At 49.8% G+C, this 27,707-nt stretch overlaps 2 protein-coding genes across 2 annotated transcripts in view; both read left to right on the top strand.

Annotated features, from left to right (window-relative positions):
* The window catches only part of Cda5 (Chitin deacetylase-like 5), a 371,641-nt gene that overhangs the window by 108,740 nt on the left and 235,194 nt on the right, over positions 1-27,707 (top strand). The gene's annotated exons all lie outside the window — the stretch shown is intronic.
* Positions 9,995-16,795, top strand: LOC135895966 (uncharacterized). The gene is made up of 2 exons (XM_065424242.2): positions 9,995-10,918; positions 11,135-16,795. The coding sequence occupies exons 1-2, from the start codon at positions 10,694-10,696 to the stop codon at positions 16,793-16,795; spliced, it is 5,886 nt and encodes a 1,961-aa protein (XP_065280314.2). The 5' UTR covers positions 9,995-10,693.

Genomic DNA, 27,707 nt, shown 5'->3' with positions numbered 1-27,707 from the left:
AGGGACAAGCAGGAACACAGGACGAGCGCTAACTTTCATCAATTGATTTATTGCAGCTGGTGAGCATATATACACTTACTGAGACGCCACTGCAACAGACACACTTAAGGGAAGGAGGAAAAGCAGTCATGTGACTACTATGCCCAAAAATTCAAGCTCTTTCTTGAAAGAGAGGGCCCGAGCTTGAACCTCGGCATAGGCCGCACGAGTAACCAAAGAACAAAGATCAGGAGGAACAGCATAGGGAAGGCCCAAGGTACTAGAAATGCACTTTAGTAGGCAAGAAGTTTGGGCGTGTTCGTGGGATACATACAAACTGGGATACATAGTGCAGGAATGATACAGGGACAAGCAAGAACACAGGACGAGCGCTAACTTTCAACAATTGATTTATTGCAGCTGGTGAGCAGATATACACTCACTGAGATACCACTGCACTGCAAAACATCGTTTCATATGAATGAAATGTCTGTTAGTATCTCAAAAGCTTCGTCTTTCTTGTTCAAAATATATTATTTTCATTCCAAAACAATGTGTGATAGCCAATAAATGGAGGTCAAAACCATTCTTGCACTCTTCAGACTTCGTAACAAACCACCACGCAAGAGAAACTTCGATGACGACACCATAGCGGCATCCAAAGTTGTGCGAAAACGCCGTACGTATTGGCGTATGCAGCGCAGTACAGTGGTTACGAGCTAGTGTCATGGTACGAATATAACTAAATACCAACAGAAAATGAAGAAAACGAAAGGTCAGCTGCAAGCAGATGTTCAAGCACTTGCTTTTGTCGAGATGGATCGAGCACCACCACGTGACTTTCCTCCACCAATAGGGACGCACAGATCTCATCACCTGCCCTCGCTGGAGGTCTCTGGCAGATGATAAAGGAGTGTCGCTGCCTGTAGTTTTATTCAGGGGGCTCAGTCCGGCCTGGGAAACGCGGCCGCTCCGGCGGCGGAGGTAACTGGCGCCATCTATTAGGAGGGCGGGAAAGCAAATCCGCTTCCCTCGTACGACCTCTTAGATCGGCGCGCGCCCATCGAGATAGCCGTGCCATTTCGGCCCTCCTCGCAAGTCCTTTCCCCTTGCCCTCCCTCTCTACACCCTCACCTTCGGCTGTCTCCGCGCGCGCCCGCCGGCCCGGCACTAGCTTAGCCCGCTGCATGACGTTTCATACTTCGTTATCTGCCGTTATCGGGAAGCGTGCGCTGCGGTGCGTTGACCAGCGCGAGCAGTTTCGTCAGTTTCGTGGTCCTCGATAGCTGTGTGCTTGTGCTCCGCGATGTCGCACCGCTCGTGCATTGTGCAATGGTGCACGGATACCTCAAAAACAAGCCCTCCAAGGTTGTTCCGGGTGCCTAATATAACAGGTGAGCGCGCAGACCCAAGGGCATCAGAAGGCGCATGTACATGAACACAGCCCTGCCAATGTGTGTGCTCCACGAGTCTCTGGACGTCGTTGAACCTCGATTGTGCTACACTTCCCTGTTGCCGGTAGAGAAAGATGACAAATAAATGTTCTTCCTCATTGTCACCTGGTCTATGACTTGTATTTTTCTATGCCAAGTCACATTCAGCAACTTCAGTAACTTGCCCAGCTTTACATTCCGCCATCAGTGCTTTCTTCTGTTTGTCACCTTCTACAAACGTACTAACAGCTCAAAACCTATTGTTCGTGTTTTTAAACGAGAAGAAAGGAGATTAACCGAGGGGCCCGATTTTTTGTGTTAGACATAAGAAGTCAACCAACACTGACACCAAGGACAACATAGGGGAAATTACTTGTGCCTAATAAACGAAACTTCATTTATTAAGCCTAAGTAATTTCCTCTATGTTTTCCTTGGTGTTAAAGTATTAAGCACAAGTAATTTCCCCTATGTTGTCCTTGATGTCAGTGTTTGTTGGCTTCTTATGCCTCTTCGTGTTTGTGTATTTTCTCAGTAATCGCCGATGGGAAAACCGCGCCAACAACCCTCATGTGCGCATGATACGCTTTTTTCTTCTAGAAAGCATCAGCATTGCAAGTGTCCTGAATGCAGATTTTTACAGTTCTTGTTTATTACACAAAGGAGTGCCCAGTAGGTACGGCTTATTGCCTTAAGTGACGTAATTTTACTGCTAAGCATTGAATTTGGGGTGAAAGAAAAGTCGTGTTGTTGGCTTATATTACCTCGTATTAGACTGAGGAATAGGCCTTTCTGCGAATGTTTTCTATGGGCTGCTGGAAAAACTGAATACCTCTGCTCCACCTTGCCACCATTACTCAAATGGTTGGCAAGTGCAAAATAATTTGATAATGTGCATATCCGTTTTTAGTACAATGTTATTTTGGTTCTGCCATGTATTTTTCATTTTGTTCAGTAGTAATGAACATAACACGCATTTCACGTACTTTCGTGCTGGTTTATAAGTAAGCTCTTTTCTTTTGGTGTGGCTGTCAATCAATCATATTATTTGGTTCTATTTTTTAGGTATTTTGCGTGTTATTGGTTTTTACATTACCAGTAAATTTTCGCATTCTTTACTTGTCATGACTATATCATACACGTCGTCCACTTGTGTGCAATATCTCAGTGAGTATATTGATACAAGGCAGAAACACATTTAAACAACGCGCGCAGGTTCGTGCGCCCCCTCAAGAGGACAACGGCGTATTGGATGAAAAGACGACGAAATAATGGCACGTGTTTTCGCCGCACGCACTCGCATCGCAGGTGGCCGTTGTCGGCGTCTACAAGAAGAAGACGAGGGGAAGCGACGTACGCTCCAGAGAAAAGAAGAAGGCCTTCCTGATCTCCCGTTTAGAACACGGCAGTGCTTTTTATTTACCCCCAGGGCACAAGTTAGCCCACAATAAATAGTTGTATCTGGACACCCTTAACTGTCCGTTACAATTCTGGTGGAGGTGCTGGGTAATGATTTCCAGCCCAATTCGAGTTGGAGAGAGCAGCCCGGAACCACGCCATCTCAGACCTAACGAGCCTGTCCACCAGCGCACGAGCCGTCGCCTGCGTGGTGAGCCACCCGAGTTTCCTCTTTTGCCGGAGCAGACTATAATAGCAGCAGCACACAACACCGAAATGACATCCCAAACAGCCTCAACCGGCATCGTTATTGATCAGCCGCGACCACCCAAGCCTTTTCACGGCGACACCTTCGAAGACGCCGAGGACGGGTTGGAAGGCTTCGAGCGCGTCGCTGACTACAATGGATGGGAAGAAAATCGGAAGCTCTGCAACGTTTACTTCGCGTTGCAACACTGTGCGCGAATGTGGTTTGAAAACCATGAAGCTGTCCTCCGGTCGTGGGATGACTTCCAACGGGAGCTGTTGGCCACGTATCTGAGCACGGACCGCCGGGAAAGAGCTGAAGCCGCTTTGCAAGCAAGAAGCAAGCGAAACAACGAAAGCGTGGCAATTTATCTCGAAGATATGTCCCGCTTATTCGGCCGGGCCGACCCGAGCATGAGCGAGGGCAAGAAGCTTCGGCACCTGATGCGCGTTGTGAAGCAGGAGCTTTTTGCTGGTTTGGTGCGCAGCCCTCCATGCACCGTCGCCGAATTCCACTCCGAGGCGACCACTATGGAAAGGAGTCATCAACAGCGTGCGAAACTCTACAACCGCGATATGGACATCGCCTCTATGGATGCGATGTCGGCACTGTTCGGGAACAGCGTCTAGGTCTTACGAGAACTCATAAGATCTGTGGTTCGAGAAGAGCTCCAGAGGCAGTAGCTGAACAACGGCCCCACAGCGGTCTCTTCGTTAGCAGAAGTGGTTCGCGAAGATGTGAGACAAGCAGTCCGCGAACAGCACCCGCACGCATAGCCGCCAGCGTCGTCACCGATACGGCCGATGGTATCGTACGCCGAGGTACTCAGATGATCTACGGGACGTACTTTCGTCGCGGCAACTGCGCATGTACCCGAACCTCGGTTCTTGCCTTCTCCGCCAGAGACTAGATTCCGGAAGGCTGACACATGGCGCACTCCTGATAAAATCCCGCTGTGATACCACTGCGGCGAAGCTGGTCATCTCTACTAGATGTGCGAATACCACAGAGCGCTCCTAGCCAGAGAAATGGTGAACGCGCTTTGGAATCCAGGAGTATTTGGCAATGCGCCAAAGGCCGCAGACTTCACAGCAACATCAACCTCGGTCAACAGTGCCGCTGAGGTATCGATCACCGAGCCCGCGTCCATCCTCAAGCTCCTCAAGGCGACGCCCCCAAAGCCCACGTCGGGAAAACTAATACCAGTGACCTGTGGAGGTGATGCCGCTGTCGACGCAAGAACGGAGCCTCCAGCGCTGTTGCTGCTGTTTCTGAAATATAACGACGGACGCGAGAGCAGTTGCGAAAAGAGTGACGTAGCTTCCGATTTATGTGTGTTTATAGACGGCTGCGCAATTACTGCTTTAGTCGACACAGGCGCAGACCATTCCGTTAAGAGTAAAGAACTTACCAGAAGACTGAAAAAAGTGCTGACTCCTTGGACAGGACCGCAAATTCGAACCGCCGGTGGACACCTTATCAATCCGGTGGGCAGGTGCACTTCTAGAATCGCAATGCGTGGCTTGACATACGTCGCCACTTTCATTGTTCTATGAGAATGCTCAACGGATATAATTATTGGAATGGACTTTTTGCAGGCGAACGGTGCAGTTATCAACTTGCAGGAATACTGTGTGTCGTTCTCGAGCAAGCACGCCATCGCGACGTTCGAGTGTGAAGAAGAATTCAATGCGCTTCATATTATAGACGACGACGTCACGATACCCCCAAGATCCAGCATAGCTGTCGCCGTAAGAAGCACCGTATTCAGCGACTATGAATGAATAGCAGACAGTAACACTGGGCTCTTACTCGAAAAAGGAATCTGCATGGCAAGGGGTCTTGTTTGGCTGCGTGACGGGTGTTCAAATATCTTCCTGACTAATTTTGGAAATGAAGTCCAGCATGTTGCGCAGGGAACCGTCATTTCACGCCTTAACGATTATGAGCAGATTACGGATTTGAGCCCTTCCGATGCTGCACTACTGGAGTCTGACAACGTAGACTCCACACTCGCATCCGTCAACATCGAAGCAGCACTATCACCGAGCCAGAAGCAGCAAATAGAGAACCTTGTACGAGAATTCGCCTCGTGTTTCTCAACGACATCGAAAGTCCACAGAACATCCATCGTCAAACACCGTATCATTGTCGACGAAGCTGTGAGGTCTATTTGCCAGCATTCCTACCGAGGGCAACGAACGGGAGAGAGATTATCAGAAAAGAATTCGAAGAAATGCTTACAGACGACGTAATTCAACCAAGGACCAGCGCGTGGGCATCGCCTGTGGTGCTGGTAAAGAAAAAGTATCAGACCTGGCGCTTCTGCGTTGATTATAGGAAGCTAAACGTTGTCACAAAGCGGGATGTCTATCCACTTCCGAGGATCGATGACACCCTCGATAGATTACGGGATGCGAAATTCTTTTCCTCTCTCAACCTCGAAAGGGGATGCTGGCAAATAGAAGTGGACGAACGGGATCGTAAGACAGCATTCGTCACACCAGACAGACTATACGAATTCAAGGTACTTCCGTTCGGCCTCTGTTCCGCACCTGCCACCTTTCAGCGGATGATGGACACTGTTTTCCGGGTTAAAGTGACAGTCCTGTCTGGTTTATCTTGATGATGTCGTGATTTTTTCTGCCACCTTTGCTCAGCATGTGGAATGACTAAGGACTGTGCTCAAAGCTATTAGTTCAGCAGGGCTGACGATAAAGCCACAAAAATGTCACCTCGGCTTCCATGAGCTCCTTTTCCTCGGCCATGTGATTAGCTCCGAAGGCATCCGTCCTGACCCTGAAGAGACCACAGCAGTAGAAAAGTTTCCTAGACCAACCGACAAAAAGGCCGTTAGGCGATTCCTAGGACTTTGTGCCTACTACAGGCGTTTCGTCAAAATTTTTCGAAGATTGCCGAGCCGGTAACGCGATTAAGGAAAGAAGATATGCCTTTCCTATGGCACAGTGAACAAGAAGATGCATTCGATGAGCTGCGACGGCGACTTCAATACCACCCCGTCTTTGCTCACTTTGATGAGGAAGCGGAAACAGACATCTACACAGACGCCAGCAATTTAGGACTGGGTGCCGTTCTCGTTCAATGGCAAAACGGAGAGGAAAGAGTCATTGCATACGCTAGCCGCACTCTTTCGAGGGCTGAAACCAACTATTCAGCCACAGAAAAAGAACGCCTCGAAGTAATACGGGCCATAGGAAAATATTGACCACAGTTTTACGGTAGACCGTTCCGAGCAATCAGCCACCATCACTTATTGTGCTGGCTTGCAAACCTGAAAGATCCTTCTGGACGACTTGCTAGATGGAGTCTGAGGCTACAGGAATACGACATAACGGTCGTGTACAAGTCAGGTCGTAAGCAAAGTGACGCTGATTGTTTATCACGTGCGCTGGTAGAATCTACTCCTGTGAAAGATGGACGTGAATTTCCGTTTCTTAGAGCCGTGACCACATCTGGGATGGCGAAATCCCAATAGTCTGATGCCGAGTTGCTTCTACTCATCAGGCACCTCGAGGGACACACCGTCCATGTTCCGCGAGTTTTCTGCCGGGGATTGTCATTGTACGTGATGAGAAATGGCGTCCTGTACAAAAGAAATTTTGAGCACAGCACAGAGAAATTCCTACTCGTCCTTCCTTCAGCTTTGCGATGCAAAATCTGAGAAGCCTGTCATGATGACCCATCAGCAGGACACCGCGGAGTGAGCAGAACGTTCGCTCGAATTCATGCTAAGTACTACTGGCCAAAGTTATTGAATTCAGTGCAGCATTATGTACGAGCATGTCAGAATTGCCAAAGACACAAAACGCCTTCCATTAAAACCCGCAGGCCTCCTTCAACCAATAGAACCCACAGGAACCTCGTTCGAACAAGTAGGAATGGATTTGCTTGGTCCCTTTCCAACATCGTCATCAGGGAAACGATGCATTGTAGTAGCGACGGATTACCTAACCTGATATGCCGAGACATCCTCTTTAATCAGTGCAACGGCCGTTCGAGTGGCTGAATTCTTTGTCACCAAGATAGTATTACGACACGGTGCCCCTGCAATTATTATCACGGACCGAGGACCTTCGTTCACAGCCGATTTGACAAATCCATCATGAAACTGAGTCATACCAGCCACAGGAGAACAACTGCCTATCACCCTCAAACAAATGGGCTAACCGAGCGATTGAACAGGACGCTACCGATATGTTGTCAATTTACGTAGACTTAGAGCACCGTACATGGGACAAGATCCTGCCATATGCGACATTCGCCTACAATACCGCATGGCAAGAGACCACAAAAGTAACGCCATTACAACCTGTTTTTGGTCGAACAGTTACCACACCCTTGGACGCAATGCTGCCTGTCAGCGACAGTACAGAACAGAACCCTGACATCAGTGATTTTACACAGAGAGCCGAAGAAGCACGTCAGCTGGCACGACATCACATTCAACAAAGGCAGCGCATCGACGCGGACCGATACAACCGGCGGCGAAGGGAAGTGGCATTGCAGGCATTTTGACGCGGTTCCATCGAGCGGCGCAGGACCATCTTACCCAACGCAGCACCAACGATACATTCCGGAGCGTGGCCGCAGAGTGATCTGTGCAAGCAATCAACCAGGAAATTCGCGCCTGCGTGGAAGGCTTTCGACGCCCCTCAAGCTACCCGATAAAAGGAGCCAGCGACAGCCGCGGACACATCAGAGCGGTGCTGGCAGCCGTCTGTGCGACTGCTAACCGTATTGTTGCACCTATGCAGGCATTTTGACGCGGTTCCATCGAGCGGCGCAGGACCATCTTACCCAACGCAGCACCAACGATACATTCCGGAGCGTGGCCGCAGAGTGATCTGTGCAAGCACAATCAACCAGGAAATTCGCGCCTGCGTGGAAGGCTTTCGACGCCCCTCAAGCTACCCGATAAAAGGAGCCAGCGACAGCCGCGGACACATCAGAGCGGTGCTGGCAGCCGTCTGTGCGACTGCTAACCGTATTGTTGCACCTATGCAGGCATTTTGACGCGGTTCCATCGAGCGGCGCAGGACCATCTTACCCAACGCAGCACCAACGATACATTCCGGAGCGTGGCCGCAGAGTGATCTGTGCAAGCAATCAACCAGGAAATTCGCGCCTGCGTGGAAGGCTTTCAACGCCCCTCAAGCTACCCGATAAAAGGAGCCAGCGACAGCCGCGGACACATCAGAGCGGTGCTGGCAGCCGTCTGTGCGACTGCTAACCGTATTGTTGCACCTATGCAGGCATTTTGACGCGGTTCCATCGAGCGGCGCAGGACCATCTTACCCAACGCAGCAGCAACGATACATTCCGGAGCGTGGCCGCAGAGTGATCTGTGCAAGCAATCAACCAGGAAATTCGCGCCTGCGTGGAAGGCTTTCGACGCCCCTCAAGCTACCCGATAAAAGGAGCCAGCGACAGCCGCGGACACATCAGAGCGGTGCTGGCAGCCGTCTGTGCGACTGCTAACCGTATTGTTGCACCTATGCAGGCATTTTGACGCGGTTCCATCGAGCGGCGCAGGACCATCTTACCCAACGCAGCACCAACGATACATTCCGGAGCGTGGCCGCAGAGTGATCTGTGCAAGCAATCAACCAGGAAATTCGCGCCTGCGTGGAAGGCTTTCGACGCCCCTCAAGCTACCCGATAAAAGGAGCCAGCGACAGCCACGGACACATCAGAGCGGTGCTGGCAGCCGTCTGTGCGACTGCTAACCGTATTGTTGCACCTATGCAGGCATTTTGACGCGGTTCCATCGAGCGGCGCAGGACCATCTTACCCAACGCAGCACCAACGATACATTCCGGAGCGTGGCCGCAGAGTGATCTGTGCAAGCAATCAACCAGGAAATTCGCGCCTGCGTGGAAGGCTTTCGACGCCCCTCAAGCTACCCGATAAAAGGAGCCAGCGACAGCCGCGGACACATCAGAGCGGTGCTGGCAGCCGTCTGTGCGACTGCTAACCGTATTGTTGCACCTATGCAGGCATTTTGACGCGGTTCCATCGAGCGGCGCAGGACCATCTTACCCAACGCAGCACCAACGATACATTCCGGAGCGTGGCCGCAGAGTGATCTGTGCAAGCAATCAACCAGGAAATTCGCGCCTGCGTGGAAGGCTTTCGACGCCCCTCAAGCTACCCGATAAAAGGAGCCAGCGACAGCCACGGACACATCAGAGCGGTGCTGGCAGCCGTCTGTGCGACTGCTAACCGTATTGTTGCACCTATGCAGGCATTTTGACGCGGTTCCATCGAGCGGCGCAGGACCATCTTAGCCAACGCAGCACCAACGATACATTCCGGAGCGTGGCCGCAGAGTGATCTGTGCAAGCAATCAACCAGGAAATTCGCGCCTGCGTGGAAGGCTTTCGACGCCCCTCAAGCTACCCGATAAAAGGAGCCAGCGACAGCCACGGACACATCAGAGCGGTGCTGGCAGCCGTCTGTGCGACTGCTAACCGTATTAACGCGATAGCGTTAAGGAGCTCGTGTCGCAGAAAAGCCGGTGTCGTCGGCGTCGGGTGTCGGCGTCCGCGGCGTTGACCGTGAGCGATAAATAACGGCAGGCACTTCATAAATAAAAAGCAACTTCCAAGATCGGCTGGGTGGGAATCGAACCCAGGTCTGCGGAGTGTGAGTCGGAGACGTTACCACTCAGCCACAAGTTCGATGTTTGATAGCGGTACAAAAGCGCTTTTAGTGAATGCGGTGTTGCCTTAGAAACGTGCCGTAGAGAGTTATACTGCGGTGTATATCGGTAATTATGAGCATCTTACTTACAGAAGTCGCAGTTACACGAGTAGCGAAGTACGTTTCCGCTAAATTTCTTCTGCGCTCTGCGCACATGCAGAGCCATCTTGCGGCAAACACAGAAGAACCCCTCCTCGCAATGTGCGGCGCTGCCCGGCACGTGGCGCGCCACTCGCCCCTGACGTTTCGCCGTGCGCCCTCCCGGGCTGTAGAATCAAGCGCCTTTCTTTAGATCACTATCTTCGCTCACCCGCTTCTCCCCTTCGGGCCGTGCGGGTTCCGGTGCGAGGATGCCCCAATACCCTTGCGTTTAATAAGTTTTCTCGCTCTCTCCCCTTCCAACATCCGGCGTGCGTCACTCGAACACTGGTGTTTAGGCGACGCGGCTCCTCTTTCCGCTCACAGCGCGATTGCTACGTGCAGAGTCTGATGCGGGACGCCTCTGACGTGATCGCTGCGCCGTAGCGCTTCTGCTGGGAAAGCGTCCCCTGCGATGTGTGCCGAGCTGCTTCCGAGGAGTTATGCTTCTGCGTGGTGCTCCCAAGCGAGATAGAGGACGATCCCATCAAGGCGTCAGCCCCATGATCGCGTCCGCCTTCATGGCGCGTTACTGGCCGGCTTTCTCCCTCCGAGACACCGAGTTCTTTGGTTCGTTCCGCTTGCTCAGGCGCACGTTTCGTTGCCGCGCCAAACGCTGCGTTGCTCGGCGCTCACCGTGTAATTCCTGAGTGCAAAGTGCGACGCGGGGCGCCTCATCAGTGACTGCTGCGCCGTAGCGCATTGTCTTACACTCCTTGGCAGGTCGACGGGTGTTGTATTGCAGGGCCTTGCGCGCTCGCTCTTGAGACGCGTGTGATGGAAGCGGCGCCGTCTACCAGTACCGGGCGCGCTACAGTGTCTTGCTCATCAGTGTCTTCCTCGCCGGCGAGTACTGATGGACCATCTCCGTCAACTGGTGTTCGACCACGAGGAAGGCCACGCAAGACGGAGGCACAGAAGGCGGAGACCAAAGCTCGCCATGCTGAGGCCATGCGACGAAAGCGGCGTGGGAACGCCGAGCTGCGGGAACGAGAGGTTCAGGCGAAACGGCAACGGCGGACCGTGAGCCCGGAATTAAGGGCAAGGGAGGCTGAGGCAATGCGGCTTAAACGTGCCGAAGATGCATGCCGAACGGCAAGGGAAGCCGCAGCCAAACGGCAGCAACGGCAATCAAACGCCGCGCTGAGAGCCAGGGAGGCTGAGATCAAACGCCAGCGCGGTGACATGAATCCCCAAATACGAGCGCGGGAAGCTGAGGTCAGGCGACAACAGCGCCAAGAAAATCCTGATTTGAGGGCGCGTGAAGCTGCGGCCAAGCGTCAGCAGCGGCAGGAAGACCCCGAGTTCAGAGCACGTGAGGCCGAGGCCCGGCGCCAACAGCGGCAAGAAGATGCTGGACTGAGGGCGCGTGAAGCTGAGGCCAAACGTCAGCAGCGACAAGAACACCCCGAGTACAGAGCACGTGAGACCGAGGCCCGGCGCCAACAGCGGCAAGAAGATGCTGGACTGAGGGCGCGTGAAGCTGAGGCCAAGCGTCAGCAGCGGCAGGAAGACCCCGAGTTCAGAGCACGTGAGGCCGACGCCCGGCGCCAACAACGGCAGGAAAACTCGGAGTTGCGGACGAATGAGGCCCAAGCCAGACGACAACAGCGGCAAGACTGTCCAGAAATTCGAGCCAGGGAAGCCGAGGCCAAGCGACTAAGGCGACGAGCCGAGGCAGAACAACGAGCGCGGGAAAGGTTAAGCCTGCACGCGAGTGCGACAAACATGTTTCACAAACGCTTCACACAGAATCCATTTGGCTACTCTTGCTCTGTGTGCGATCGGCTTTGGCACAAGAACGACCTAAAGCCTCTTCCAGAAGCGCATGCCACATTGGTTGCCGACGCATTTCGTACGGATGTTTCTGGGTTCGAGGTGTGTCGCACTTGCATGCAGACCATCCGGCGAAATCGCATTCCTAACTACTCCACTACGAATGGCTATGCGTACCCACCTAAGCCGGCGCATTTACCAAACATTGATCTCGTGAGTGAGCGACTTGTGTCACCGCGGATCCCCTTTATGCAGATTCGGAGGTTGCTGTACAGCAACAGCGGCCAGTTCGCCATCAGAGGTCCGATTGTGAACGTGCCTATCAACGTCGACACAACGGTCCAAATGCTGCCTCGAGATGTCGAAGAAGATCAAGCGTTGTGTGTTCACATTAAGCGCCGGATGATATACAAGAGTGTGTACATTCGTGGCATGGTCAAGAAGACTGAGTTGCTTCCCTGGCTTGTGTTCCTGGAGAAGTCTACGTTGTATCGCTACTATGGCATCCGAATCAGTCGAGAGAAGGCAGACAAATTGTGCGACAAGCTGGTAGAGCCAAGCGACGAGAATGCCGAGCGTGTAGACGATCCTGTAGACCACCATAATCCGATGGAGACAGCATTGGCCATGTCGCTCGGTCAACAGACACTCATCATCGACGACAGCAACGTTCTGGTTGTGGCGCCAGGGGAAGGAATAACACCCGTCAGCATTGTCTATGATCAACACGCGGAGGAGCTGTCATTTCCACAAATCTACCTCGGTGAGCCTCGAAATATCAGCCCAGACAGCAAGCCTAGTGTCTACACCATGGCATCGAGCGAATGTCGGAGAACTGACCGCAGGGGTGCGACAGCTTACCACGTGCTCTATATGGCAGCTAAAGTAATGCGTACGCGAGTTGCATCGTCGGTAAACGTCTTCTTCAGGAACACATCTGGCATGGCCGTTGTAACAAAGGCGCAACTGAACGACCGAGAATTTGTCGAGAACGCGGTGGATCATGACATGGCGTTCATGAACGGGGTGCCAAACACGGTCCAGTACTGGCACCGACGCAAGCAAGACGTGTTTGCCATGATCCGCCAGCTCGGTAAGCCAACTGCGTTCCTTACTCTGTCTGCCTCTGAAATACACTGGGACGGATTGATGAGGCTCCTACAACGTCTTCACATAGATCCAAACCATCCGCAGGTGCCATTCGAACAGCTCCGCCTCTGTGAAAAGTCCATGCTCGTGAGCGATGACCCGGTGGTGTGCTCAGTGTACTTCGATCACATAGTGCGGGTGATAATGCAGATTCTGCAACACAAGACACTTTCTCCGTTCGCCCCCTATGTGGTCAAGGAGTACTTCAAACGCATTGAATTCCAACATCGGGGCAGTGCTCACGCTCATCTGTTGCTCTGGCTCGAGAATGCGCCCCACGAGGAGCTTGGCCCGCAAATGCCCGAAACAGTTCGTATGGCCGAACATTTAATCTCTCTGGACGCCGAAAGCCTTCATAGACCTCGCTGTCAGACGCACCAGCACACACAGACGTGTTACAAGAACGGCAGAACAAAATGTCGGTTTAACGCGCCTTTCTGGCCGATGGAAGAAAGTCGAGTGATCATCCCACTTCCGCCTGCCCATACTGAAGAAGAAAAAAAGTCTCGCACAAAGTTGAAGGAGAGATACAACAACATTCACACCGCTCTTGAAACAACAGTCTACGAGTCGATCGAGGATATGCGCCGCCACAATAACGTCGCAGATGCCGAAGAGTACATTACAATTCTACGTGCCGGCATTTCCCGCCCGACTCTGATGTTGAAAAGGAATTGTGATCAGGTTCACTTCAATTTCTTCAACCCGTGGATAGCGTCTGTACTGAACTCTAATATGGACCTACAGATCGTCCTAGATGTGTACGCGTGTGCGGCATACGTGGTCGAATATGTGAACAAGGCAAACCGAGGCATGTCGAACCTGCACAAGGACCTCCGTGCAGTCGTGGACGAATCTCCACACTCGAGTGTAACCTACACCCAAGCCCTCCGACAACTCAGCGTGAAGATGCTGAAAGCAGTAGAGATGTCCGCGCAGGAGGCGGCCTGGTATCTGCTCGGCCTCGGCATGTCGCACGCGAGTCGCGTCGTGGTCACAGCCAACACCTCGTGGCCGGAGGAAAGAGTTCGCATCCGCAAGAGTCGGGAGCTGATGGATCGTGATGGGTTGGATGAGAGCAGCACAGACGTGTGGTGCAAGACGACCATACAGAAGTATGAGGACCGCCCGGAAGATCAAGCTGCGCTCACGTACGCTGAACACCTGACGTCGTTCAACGACAACGGCCGACCGAGAGCACACCCTGCGGTTCTTCGCTACCACGCCTATTCAGTGTCCGACGTGCTCAACTTTAAGCGCGAGCACGTGCTTCTCTTCCACCCATTTCAGCGCGAGGTGGATATCCTAGACAATAACAAGTTCGTCGAAATTTACGACAGCTGCGTGTCGGAAATCCTGGCTGTCAAAGCTCGCTTCAGCAGTCCTCACATTGATCTTGCAGAAATGGAAGAGCTTTGTAAGAACATAATCAACGAAGAAGTTGCTCAGCGAGACGCTTTCGACACACACGCAGAGGTGGGGCGCAGGATGACCGATCTACTCGTGGACGTAAATGACGACTCCGACATCCTCGGCGAGGTTGGCCAAGAAACGGCCGTGCAACAGGCTCAGCGCGAGAGTGCTCAAGCGGCTGCCGCGAGATGTCCAGCCGTCCAGATTCGCACGGACATCATGCCCACCGACGTCTACTTACATCGAATGAGGATGATGAATGCGATGAACATCTGCCAATTTGAGATCGTGCGCGAAGTCATTCATCGCCTGACCACGCCCGACTCGGAGCCCTTGCAAGTCTTCTTTACCGGAGCAGCCGGTTGTGGCAAGACGTTCGTGCTACGCACCATAATGGACGTTTACAACCGCTATTTCAGAAGTGGAAACCGGGATGTGAGCATCAACTCTTTCGTCGCCTGTGCGACCACCGGCAAAGCAGCCGTGGCAATCGGTGGAGTTACAGTGCATGCCGCCTTCAAACTCGTCGTATCTGGCAAGAATCCGGACAGGGGTCTCAGCTCGAGTGACGCTAATTCATTCCGCTGCATCTTCAAAGACGTCAAGTGTGTCATAATCGACGAAATAAGTATGATGTCGGCGGACACGCTTGTGCTGATTGATCGCAGACTTCGCACAATCTCCCTTAAGTACACGGAATCCTTTGGCGGATTCGATGTCATCCTATGCGGCGACTTGAGGCAGCTTCCGCCGGTCAGAGCAGCTGAGGTGTATAGGAGGTCTAAATTGCACCACAGTGTCTTTGATACGGAAAGTATGCCGTGGCATAACCTCTCCTACTTCCAACTCAAAGATGTCGTGCGCCAGAGCGACGCGAGGTTTGCCACCATACTGACCAAGATCGGGGACGGGATAGGGCTAACTGTGGACGAGGTGTCTCTCTTGGAAAGCCGCTTTGTGACTACCGAAGAAGCCGCCAACAAGTGCCCATCCGGAGTGCGCCTCTTCTACACAAACAAAGATGCTGACGCCTTTAACATCGCGACCGCCGAGGCGTGTGCCGAATACGCGATACACTGCCCGGCTACAGACACCATTTGTGGGCACAGGTCCGACGAGGAGTACACGCACGCCAAGGTCAGAGTCGCCACCATGTCCAAAGTTCAGATGGCCAACTTGGCCCCTAACATCCTGCTATGCCTTGAGAAGCCCTACATGGTCATACGGAACATCGACGTATCGGACAGCCTTGTCAATGGTAGTGTGGGGATCCTCAGGCTTGTGCAAAGGGACACAGACGACAACCCCCTGCGCTTATGGATAGAGTTTCCCACTGGTGTGGGCGCAGCTGCCCTGCTGAAGGGACGACGCTACCGAGCCAACGATCCTGACATTTGCAGTAATTGGGTTCCCATCGAGCTCATCACCATCGGGTGCCACTTGAAAGGACATGATCTGGCCCACATAACCGTCAGGCGCAAGCAATTCCCCGTGGTCCAGGCGAGCGCAATAACCATTCACAAATCTCAGGGTGGCACCTACGATGAGGCTGTGGTAGATTACTCAAAGTCGCACAATCAGAAGCTCGTGTACGTCGCTCTCAGCAGGGTTACTACCATCGACGGGTTGTACCTGACGAACAAGGACAACGACCATCGCTTCCACCATTTCAAGGAAAACCCGGATCGCGCTCTTGCCGACGAGTTCAGGAGACTCGGCAACCATCGTCTCCAGACCATCACTGCCGAGTGCAACAAGATGCTGGCAGAGTACTTTGTCACCGTGGGCTGTGTCAACGTGCGCTCCCTGGGTGCACACTCTCTGGACGTCGCCAAGGATTTTGTTCTCGCAAACACTACCGTACTGTGTTTCACCGAGACCTGGATGGACCGGAAGCCTCCCTACGACATCGATGGGTATCGCTGCATCAGTGCGGCGAAGCGCTCCGACAACCGCGCTGCCGGTGTGGCCATTTATGTCAAACGAGAGGTGCAGGCGGAGGACGTTTTCCTGGTCCAACGGGTCTACGAGTACGGTGAAGTTTGTGCTGTGCGACTTGGCAGTGTGGTAATTGCGTGTATATACATCGCGCCCGGAACCGGTGAGACGGCAGCGGCAGACCTTATCGTGAGAGAGCTGCAGCCCTGGATTGGGAAGGAGACCTTGTTGGTTGTCGGAGACTTCAATCAGAACGTTCGGATATCTAGAACATTTCCGGACATGCTACACGTGCGGGCTGGTTTGCAGATGGCTACTCCTATGAACGCAATTTCGACCAACCGCAATTCGTGTATAGATCTCGCGTTCCATAACCAGGGCACGGTTAAAGAGGTCAAGTACTGCAGTTGCCATTTCACAGACCATAAGGCGATGCTTCTTGCGGTCGGCCGCAAAAAGCCAACAGAAGATCAACAAGTCGAAGGGGAGCGAGAACAAGCAATAGAACGCAGACCAGATGAGGCACCAATTGAATTCAGAGGAGGTGCCAATGCAGATGATGCTGATACGGGTGCTGTTGACACTACCGCAATCATAGCGTGATGACAGTGCTCTTGAAGACAACGAACGACATTCATCCAGGTGTGTTATGCCAGAAGAACGATTTGAAGGAGTCCACAATGACTTACACTACGATGAGTGAAAATGCCAGTTTGGTGTGTGTGTATGTGTGTGCTGACTGACCGACATACTCAGTGCGTGTGAACGCTAAAGGAACACGGCAACAAGAAACGTTGTACTGTGCACAACACAGTGCGATAATGTAGATTGTGAGAAGCACTGGTTTCAACTAATAATTAGGAAAAAGTTGTACAGTGCACTTGCAAGTGTTGTGTATGAAAAGTATGTCTTTGTGTGACTCAAGACCATGCCGAGCGAATGAGTGGGCGGTGCGAACGAGGTGCAATAACGCTATCGCGTTCCACTCTTGAAGGCGAAGCTTAAGCGTCCTCCAATTTTTGTTGCACCTATGCAGGCATTTTGACGCGGTTCCATCGAGCGGCGCAGGACCATCTTACCCAACGCAGCACCAACGATACATTCCGGAGCGTGGCCGCAGAGTGATCTGTGCAAGCAATCAACCAGGAAATTCGCGCCTGCGTGGAAGGCTTTCGACGCCCCTCAAGCTACCCGATAAAAGGAGCCAGCGACAGCCGCGGACACATCAGAGCGGTGCTGGCAGCCGTCTGTGCGACTGCTAACCGTATTGTTGCACCTATGCAGGCATTTTGACGCGGTTCCATCGAGCGGCGCAGGACCATCTTACCCAACGCAGCACCAACGATACATTCCGGAGCGTGGCCGCAGAGTGATCTGTGCAAGCAATCAACCAGGAAATTCGCGCCTGCGTGGAAGGCTTTCGACGCCCCTCAAGCTACCCGATAAAAGGAGCCAGCGACAGCCGCGGACACATCAGAGCGGTGCTGGCAGCCGTCTGTGCGACTGCTAACCGTATTGTTGCACCTATGCAGGCATTTTGACGCGGTTCCATCGAGCGGCGCAGGACCATCTTACCCAACGCAGCACCAACGATACATTCCGGAGCGTGGCCGCAGAGTGATCTGTGCAAGCAATCAACCAGGAAATTCGCGCCTGCGTGGAAGGCTTTCGACGCCCCTCAAGCTACCCGATAAAAGGAGCCAGCGACAGCCACGGACACATCAGAGCGGTGCTGGCAGCCGTCTGTGCGACTAACCGTATTGTTGCACCTATGCAGGTGGGCACACACACATTCGTGTGAAAGTTTATTTCCTTGCATTTTACGGTTGCTGCACTGCTCTGGTACCTCTTGTTGTCTGTGACGCATTTGTGGAAAATTTGTTAAAATGGGGGACGACGAGGCTACACAACTTGACAATTTTGCCAAGACACTCGCAGATGAGGCTCCCAAAAGCATTAAAGAAGTTACTAAGGTTCTGATAGACATGACTTCGAAATTTATGGAGGCCATGACTGAAATTAAGGTTACCGTAAACAAGTTGAACTCATCTAGCGACGCTGTACAGACTGAAATAGCAGCAGTGAAGGAATCAATGGGTTTCATGAACACTGCCTTTGAGGGCTTCAGAACAGAAGTTAAAACGATGAGGCTTGAACTCGCAGAAGTAAAGAAGAACAATCTGGAAATTCAGCAAAAAAATAAGAAGCTGTCGAATGAAGTGAAGGAATTAAAAACACAATTGGTTGAACTGAAGCAATACAGCAGAAGGAATAACATCGAATTGAAAGGTATCCCTGAATCTGATAACGAGAACCTCAGTAGCATGATGACACAGATAACTTCTTACCTACAAGTTAAGCTTTCTCCTGAGGAAATCGACGCTGTACATCGTGTTCCAACCAAGTCGAAGGGACCTTCTAATGTAATTGTGAAGTTTAAGTCAAGGTCCCCACGTGACAAAATATTGCAAGCTGCGAAAAAGAACAGGCTAAATACTTGCGTGCTTGGCTTCCCAGAGAACGATCCCGTTTTTGTCAACGAACATTTGTGTCCAGAAAAAAAGGTTTTGCTCGGCAAAGCTATTGGCATAAAGCGTGACAGAGGCTGGAAGTTCGCATGGGTCTCTGAAGGCAAAATCTTGATGAGAAAAACGGAAAGCTCGAGAGTAATGCACATAACCTGTGAAGATGACCTGGGAAAAATTGTTTGATTACCAATGCTCTTGTGTTTTAGTACTTGTATACTCTTACAATGTCTTTGGCCATAGATGAAGATGACCTGTTAAGCAGCGACAAAAACACATCAATATTTTACTCTAATATCCGCAGTGTGAGGAAGAACCTGAACCTTCTAGTGGCTTCCTTGACAAGATATCCCCAATCTTTTGATATTGTAGCACTTACAGGAACCTGGCTGCAAAAAGATGAGAAAGTTATGCTTCCTGGCTATGTTATGATATCTTATCCAAGAGAATCAAAAAACCGCGGTGGTGGTGTTGCCTTTTTCTCAAAAATGGTCTACCTTTCTCGTCTTTGGCGCCAGTCGCCCTCAGTCATGCAGACATAGAAACACTGTTCATAAAACTGCCCCATTCATTCACTGTTGGAGTTATTTACCGTCCACCGAACTCGCGCATTTCCTCTTTTCTTGATAAACTCGAAGGAATTCTTGAAACGCTTACTACACACTCGGAACGCATAATTATTGTTGGCGATTTTAACATTGATACAAGTGCTGAATGCCACAAAGACTACATGAACCTGTTAACATCGTACAATTTCCGAAATATGATTAATACACCGACGCGTGTAACTACCTCTTCTTCATCTATTATTGATTATGCATTAACAAATATACCGACTGGGATACGCGCTGGGGTTTACAGCGAACCCATCTCCGATCACCTCCCACTTTTTGTTGCTGCTGACATTGATATAAAACCAGAGCGCGAGATCAAGAAGTATGTTTCTAAAATAGATTATGCCCTACTACGAGAAAATCTATTGGCCATTAACCCCAGTGTAATATACCATGATGACGTCGATACAGAGTTTAGTAACCTAATAGACACGCTTTCGCAAATGGTTACTACCTGCAGCAGAAATATTAGTGTTCGCTCTTACGAAGCACCACTATGCCCTTGGATGACTGAGCCAATCCTCGCCGTTCTAAAAGAGAAGGATTCATGGTACCGTAAGTGGAAGCAACACAAGGATAATGTTTACTATTCCAAACAATTTAAGAACCTGCGCAATAAATCCGTGTCGATGATGAGGGCACGAAAAAAAGCATATTACATGCGTCTCGTTGAACAGGCTTCTGGCAACTCACAAAAAGTCTGGAAAATAATAAATGAAGTTGCTGGCAAAGCCAGTTTGCGCCGTGTTCTCCGGAAGAAATAGATCGCAATACTACAGAAAGATTTCATTCCTTTTTCACCAATATCGGCCCATCATTGGCTGCTCAACTCCCCGAATCACAACAAAATGCTGCATCCAATACAGTTCTCAATACTTTTGTAATGTTTGAAATCGAACCCCATGAAATTACATCCATTATTCTCAGCTTACCAGGCAATAAATCTGCCGGACTGGACGGAATTTACCCACGCATACTTAAGGAAAACACTGATATCTTGGTACCCATCTTATGCAAACTTTTTAATCATTCATTAAAATGTGCAAAGTACCCCCTGCACTAAAGATTGCCAAAGTTGTCCCGGTATACAAAGATGGAGACCGATCCAACCCGTCAAGCGACAGACCCATTTCTGTCCTAAGTGTTATTAATAATATTTACGAAAAGATTTGATCCAATAATATTTGCAAATTCTTAGAAAAATATAACCTACTCTGTCAACAGCAACATGGATTTCGAAAACATCATTCAACGGCAACTGCAGTCCTAAGCCTAACTCAAATAATAAATACAACATTACATGAAAACAAACTGGCCGCTGTTGTATTTGTTGATTTAAAGAAAGCGTTTGATACCGTGGATCACGCTATTATGCTCAACAAATTAAACCGCTATGGATTTCGCGGTGAAGCCTGCAGCTTACTTTCCAGCTACATCGAAAACCGTCAACAAGCTGTAGTTATCAATAACATCATATCATCACTTAAACATTTACAGACCGGGGTTCCTCAAGGATCCGTTTTAGGGCCCATGTTATTTTCATTATACTTGAATGATTTGCCGAAGGTCCTAAGTTGCTGTGATATTTTAATGTATGCTGATGACACTGCGATCATTGTAACCACAGACAACCATGAGGATCTAGAAGCAAAGACAAACGCTGAATTGAAAAAAATTACAAGCTGGTTTTTTACTAACAAGATTACGATTAATTCAAGCAAAACCAAATATATGGTATTTAGCTCACGAGCAAAAGTCATTGGCAGCTTCCAAATTAGCATTTTCATTAACGACCACTCACTAGAGCGAACACGCTCATTTAAGTATCTTGGTGTCATTCTAGATGAACATCTTCACTGCAAAAATCAGATTAGCGCCATCTGTTCAAAGTTGGCTTCTGGCTGTTATGCCTTATTACAGGCCCGTGATTCTTTTAACACACATACACTGCGTACCCTTTATTTTGCCCTTATTAACAGTCATCTAACATACTGTGTAGAATCATGGGGTTTAACATACAGCACTTACCTTGATCCTATCTGGCGATTACAAAAACAGGCTATCCGAATTATAACACAAAGCAAGTATACTGAACCAAGTAAACCAATTTTCCAGTTATTAAATATCCTTCCTTTTGATCTTTTGCGGTCTTTAAAGATAGCGCTGTGTGCAAATAACATAGTAAAATATAACCAACCCTTCAATGCATCCCTGTTTCGCTGTCCTTATCGACTGACGAGAAACCTCACACATAGTAACTTTAATCTGCCACCGAATAATAACATCTACAGTGAAAGATTGGTGCAGTTTTCAGGAGCCAAGGTTTGGAATGCTTTACCCCCAGAAATAAAACAGTCCCACGAAACAAATAAAGCAACTATTAAGAACATACTTTTTGAGCCTTATTTGATCTATGTGACAGTCGTTCGCGGTTTGTGTTTGTTGTACAGTGTTGTTCATTACAGATCTTTATTCATTCTCCTGTAAAATGCATATTATATTATTTTCTCCTCATTGTATAGTGTACTTTGGTATTTCGCCGTGATTTTTGGCTTTCTATTTTACACAAGTGTTTTGTCATTGCCATCGTGTATTTTTGTTTCTGAACCCCACACTAGCCTCTGGCTATGGGTTCAGTCAGTGTCTGATAAGTTGTATGGCAAGAGTAGAAATAAAAAGAAAATGAAATGAAATGAAAATGAGTATGCCCCAGGCGACAGAGTATGGGTGTGGACTCCCGTGCGGACGCGCGGCCTGTCCGAATAGCTTTTGCCTTCTTTCATTGCACCACTGAAACCCAAGTTCGGTTTCAGTGGTACAATAAACTTAATTGAAAGCTCGTGCTTGGTGTGTCGTCCTCTCTTACGTCCGTACCCTTTTTTGTTGCGCAATATCATTTCAGAGACCGTTAACTATTCGGCGAAAAATCATGAGCAGCTGCAGCAGCATGCAGGAGCAGCAGGTGCCAGGGCAGCCACTGTGAGGTAGCTCTCTCTCTCTCTCTCTCTCACCAGGATGGCTCACTAAGAAACGTTCGTTTAAATACCCCAATATAAAGAAGGAAACAGCTCATTTTTGCACTCTTTCTGTTGCGTGGGATGGTGATACTTCGCCAACCTAATAGATAAGATGTGCATCGTAAATATTTGGTGCAAGAATATTTAGGTATCCTTTTTTACGCTCCGAGGAGGGCAGTATCGTCGGCATATGCTGCTTACAATAAGCGCCTTTTAACCCCAGTTTGATGTAATTAACAAATTGTGAGTATTAGTGGTCGTATTGGATGATTGCTTGGAAACACAAGCTTTTATTAGCTGCGGGAAAGACATCTCGGTATAAGCACACGACGTTCTAGGAGTTCTTTATTTATCTATTTGTGCGGGTTTTCACGTTGTCAAGCTGTTGCTCATGAGTGGGTACGTGGAATCTATTTCAGGTCTTATTGATCTTCATGAGGAGCTGGCTAAAGTAGATAAGTCAATTAACGCCCCCGTAGACGCGTGCCATAACAAATTAAAACAAGAAGTCTTTGATGAGGTGACGTCAAGTCAGACAATGTTGGAACAAACTGTTTTAGGCATTAACTCAGGATTGGCTGCTGTAGAGGCTAGCGTAAATTCCTTGCATAAAACGTCAGCAGAAAAAAAAACTATACCTGTTGCTGTTCGTGGGGTGAATTCACGCCTCAAATATTTTGAGTATAGATCACGACGTGAAAACACTACATTATTTTCGAATAACCTATGCCACAGCCAAAACTTGGTCGCAGTCTGAAGATAAGGTTCGCTCGATTATTTCAACTTTACGTGTCCAGCTACCGCCTGATGGCATTTGAGGCGCACGCAGACTTGGCTCGTACTCGAATAAGAAGTGCCGTCCCGTAATTAGAAGGCTTTCTACCTTTAAGATTAAGGAAATAATTACGGCAGACAAGGCCAAATTAAATGTTACTGGCGTTAGTTTCAGTGAAGATTTTTGCAAAGAAGTGAGGAACACACGCAAAAGACTGCACGAGTACGGAGAGTCGACTTGCAAACAATATGCAGTCTAGCATAGCGATGAGATTCTAAATGTCCCTTTGAGCTTTAGAATCTATTCGCTATGCTAAATTTCAAGGTATAGGCAACAACACTTTGTTTGGTTTTCTAGAGTTCTTTCCCCATTTTCTCTTTTTTTTTCGTTCGTCTTCTTTCCGTTGCCCCCCTGTATTTATTTATTTATACCATTTCAATATTTTCCTTTTCTCCTTCTTTTTTACTAGCACCGGTTTCTGCCACTCCTTCTATTATCTCTTTCAGAGACACGATTGCCTACGACCACTAGTGAAACAGGTAATAGAGGACTGCTATGCACGCCGTTGACACGCCGGCTGACACACGGGCATCGACACGTGATTGACAGACGGCCGGGTCCCTGGCCTTGTGCACAGCACTCCTTTATTCTCAATTCGACACGCTAACACGCCTTCGCTCGTTGCCGCCCTCACCCGCCTTACGCCCTCTCGCCTTTAGATGAACCCCACCTATATATGTTGTGGCGAGGGAAGCACTTGTCGCATTGAAGAAGACAAGTCCACTTGTCGAAACGTTCGCTCCTGCTTTCACCTTGTTCTCGTTTTGTTCGTCACATTTTGGATTGTAAAAGGAGCCGTCTTTTGATTGCGATAGATCTTATTTTTGCTCATCGTTTGCCTAGCTGGTGCCTTGTGGCAGCACCGATCACAATTGATGTCTCCGCCATAAATTTGTGCATTATGAGACGTGAAAGAAAGCATGGCTGATTTGGCTCACCCTGGTTTGTCGAACCTTGCCTTCATTACTCATTGCCATTGACCCTCAGGGGCAGGCATGACTATGGCGCTGTTAACATCGAGGTCACCTTTTTAATCCTGTTATCCGTGGTCGCATTCTGGTGGGAGCGGAACGGAAAAACCACTCGATTTAGGTGCAACCCAAGGAAATGAACATTAATGCAGAATGCCCCGTGCACTTCTTCGTGCCTGGTAATTGTCTCCAGAATTTCATTCGATATGTGTATGTAACAGCCCGCGTGAAGAGCCCGCCTTTCCCCTGTTCTATCCTTGCTTTGCACTCATAATGAGCCTGGTTATGTGATGTAGTATTGTGCATCGTTCTCCTTGCACAACGTTTCTGGTCTGAACATACAGATCACGGACGCGGGCCCTCTAGTTGAACTCGTTCGTCGGGTGACCAACCTCGTTTAATCTTCTATTGGCCAAGCATTGTTCCGAATTAAAAAGAATACAATATATTCTGGCCGTAGAAATTACATCTTCCTAAAAAAAGCAATGGAATTAAATCTGTTCTGGAACATAAGCAATTAACAAAAATGTATTTGGACTTCCTGGGTCGGTCAAGCCGCACCGGCCACATCACCGGGGCACGTCCCATGGTGGGCCTCCTCCGCCGGCGGGGAGCAGTCGCGCAGTGTGGGTGTGCCGAACGTGGCCGCGTTTTTTTTTTATCGTGAGCATCCACGCTCACCTTGTCATTCAGCTTAGCAGCACTGTGTGCCGGAGAACACCAGTGCCTGTGCGGAACTGGGATGAAAAATCGCCGACGCTGGCTTTTTTACTCGCGGAAGTGAACAATGTGGGGGTTTCTTGTCGACTTTGCAATGAAGGACACTGAGATTGGCTTTGGTTCGGGAACGTACCACGTTTGTGGTGGCGTGATAAAGTGGGTGGCAAAAAATACCGAACGTATGGGATGACCTTTGCGTATGGAAACGGCGAACAATATTCTGTGGATGCGTGTGTCTGGTGTAATGCGGGATTAACAATGCACCTCGTTTGCAAAAACGTTGACGCGCATGAATTGTAATGAGGACAGTCGCAGTGATCAGGCGTCAACAGAACTTCAGGGCCCGTCTTTTTTGTACAGGCTGGAATGAATGAGACGGAATGAGCAGTAAGCACGTATGGCAAAGTGTAGCCTGCGCTGCGTGGAGAAAAAAAAATTTTGTAGCATGATCTATCGGCTTAAAAATATGAGCTCCTAGCTTGTTTTTTATCATTCCCAGAACAGCGTACACCGTGCCAGAAGGATCGTACGTGCCCTCTGATGGTCTCGCGCAGATCCTCGTTGCCGAGTGCTTGAACGTTGGTGTAGTTTGCGGTCAGTGGTTGGCGGTTATATTGCCTTGTCCACATATCGAGCGTCTTCTCAACAGTGTTGGCCTCGGAAATAAATTCCGCAACAGCCGTAGGCGGTTTGCTTATAAATCCGGAGAGAAGCTCCTGCTTCAAACCACGCATCAGAAAGCGAACTTTTTTTCATTTCGGAGATGTCTGGGTCGAGGTGCTAGAAGAGGCGAGTCATCTCCTCCGTAAAGATCGCGATTTTCTGGTTCAGCAGCTGCATGCGGGTGTCTAGTAGAGCTCGGGCTCGCTCTTCGCGCAGAGCGCTCGTGAATGTCTGCAGGAAGCCGTTGCGGAACAGGTCCCATGTAGTCAGGGTTGATTTTCGGTTCTCAAACGGCTTGCAAGCAGCGTCTTCTAAGGCGAAATACGCATGCTGTAGCTTGTCGTCGGAGTTCGAGTTGTCGCATGTAGTGACACTTTTATATGTTTTCAGCCAGTTATCCGGGTCTTCAAATGATGATCCACGGAAATTCAGCGGTTCCCTGGAATGCTGCAGCACAATAGGGGACGCTGGAGCTGCCATTGTTGTTGACTTGGCGACCATCTTCCTTGCAGTCTCAGGCAAATGACCGTGCTCCCAGGCCGGGGCGTAGCCAGGGGTGGGTGGGGGGCTTATGGGGCTTCAGCCCCACCCCTGGAAATTTTTTCGGGCTGTCGTGTGCCACTGACCAAAACAACCCCCGGCCCCGGAAATCATGCTGGATTTGGTCTGAATAGAATAGAATAGAATAGAATAGAATAGAATAGAATAGAATAGAATAAAGAAACAACTTTAGAGAAGGGAAACTGCACCTTGCACAGTGGTTCGAAAATACGCGGTAGCGCATGAAACTTAGTGCGGGGCCCGACAGATGGCGTTGCTTCAACAGAAAGTGGAAATGCTTTTTTTTAGTGCAATATCCAATATGGCGGCTTTATTCCAGTTATATACGCTGGGTACGCGCCGTGCTCGCCTTGCTGGCGTTGCGGCATGCCTCAGCTGTCGCGTTTTATTTGCCAGGAGACGAAAGAGCCTCTACTGACGCCCATACAAACAAACCTCAAGTGAGTGAACAAGACGTGCGACTTTATTGGCAGAAGAAACGATGTGCACCTTCTCGTACGAAAGCAGAAGTAAAATTTGCATATCGAGATACGCTGAAGCTGTTAACGCGAGCTCGTAAACTGCTCACTTTCGTCGTCGCACATGGTGATATGATAACGAGCGAAAATCAGTAGCGCAAGTAAATTAGGTAGTGCACCATCTGTTTCCATCGACAGTCGCCGTAACTCGCATTGCGAAGCAATCGGGTTACGCAAGGCATCTGCTGCCGCAACCAACACAGTGACATGGACTAGTAGGCATTTTAGCGTTACCTCATTTTCAACCTGCACGTTTCTTTTTGTTCTTTCGAGGGCCGCTAATGTGTAACTCACAATTGGTGCCCCACATTCTCAATATGGGCCACATCACGGCCGATGAAGGCCCAAAAGCATAATTTGCCCGCGGCTGCAGCAGGAAAGGTCGAATGGGGAGATCACCAATTACGGTGCATGTAAATTGGGAGTCTTTGTGGCTGTGTGGACTGCAGGAGCAGATGGTTACCTCGGGAAACTTGCCCATGCAGCTGACCAAGGCGCCACATCGAAGAAACGCAATATGGCGACCATTATCAAATTAGACACTGGATTCAATCACCGCATAAGGTTCAGACAATACACTGTACATTGGCTAAGATCCACATGACAACAGTGGGCATTCACGCACTACAGGTCGCTTACAGCACATTCAGCTATCCAACTTCAGGCACAATACTTGCCTACGTCACACATGGTGGTCTAGTAACGAGTGACAACCAGCAGCGCAAGCAGATTCGACAGTGCCCCACCTGTTTGCACTGACAGTCACTGCAACTTGCACAGCGAATCAATCGGGTGACGCAGGCAGCTGCTGCCATAGCCAACACAGCCACATCAACTACCCGGCATCCTAGCGTTACCTCCTTTCCTACATGCACGTTTCTTTTTGTTCTTTCGGTGGCCGCTAATGTGTAGCTCACACTTGGTGCCCCACCAGCTCTCAATATGGGCATGGTCCGTTTTGTGGGAATAACCATTTTGCAGGCCTTTCCACCCATGTGGATATCGTACGCTTCAAACCATGTAATCATGTATGATAGTCTTCGTACACGCCAAATCGCAGCCAAAGGAGGTCACAAGCACACTTTACCCAC

The sequence above is a fragment of the Dermacentor albipictus genome, chromosome 7 (genome assembly GCF_038994185.2).
Source record: "Dermacentor albipictus isolate Rhodes 1998 colony chromosome 7, USDA_Dalb.pri_finalv2, whole genome shotgun sequence".
NCBI lineage: Eukaryota > Metazoa > Arthropoda > Arachnida > Ixodida > Ixodidae > Dermacentor > Dermacentor albipictus.
Note: the sequence above shows the minus strand (reverse complement) of the source record. Positions and strands in the feature narration are given on the sequence as shown.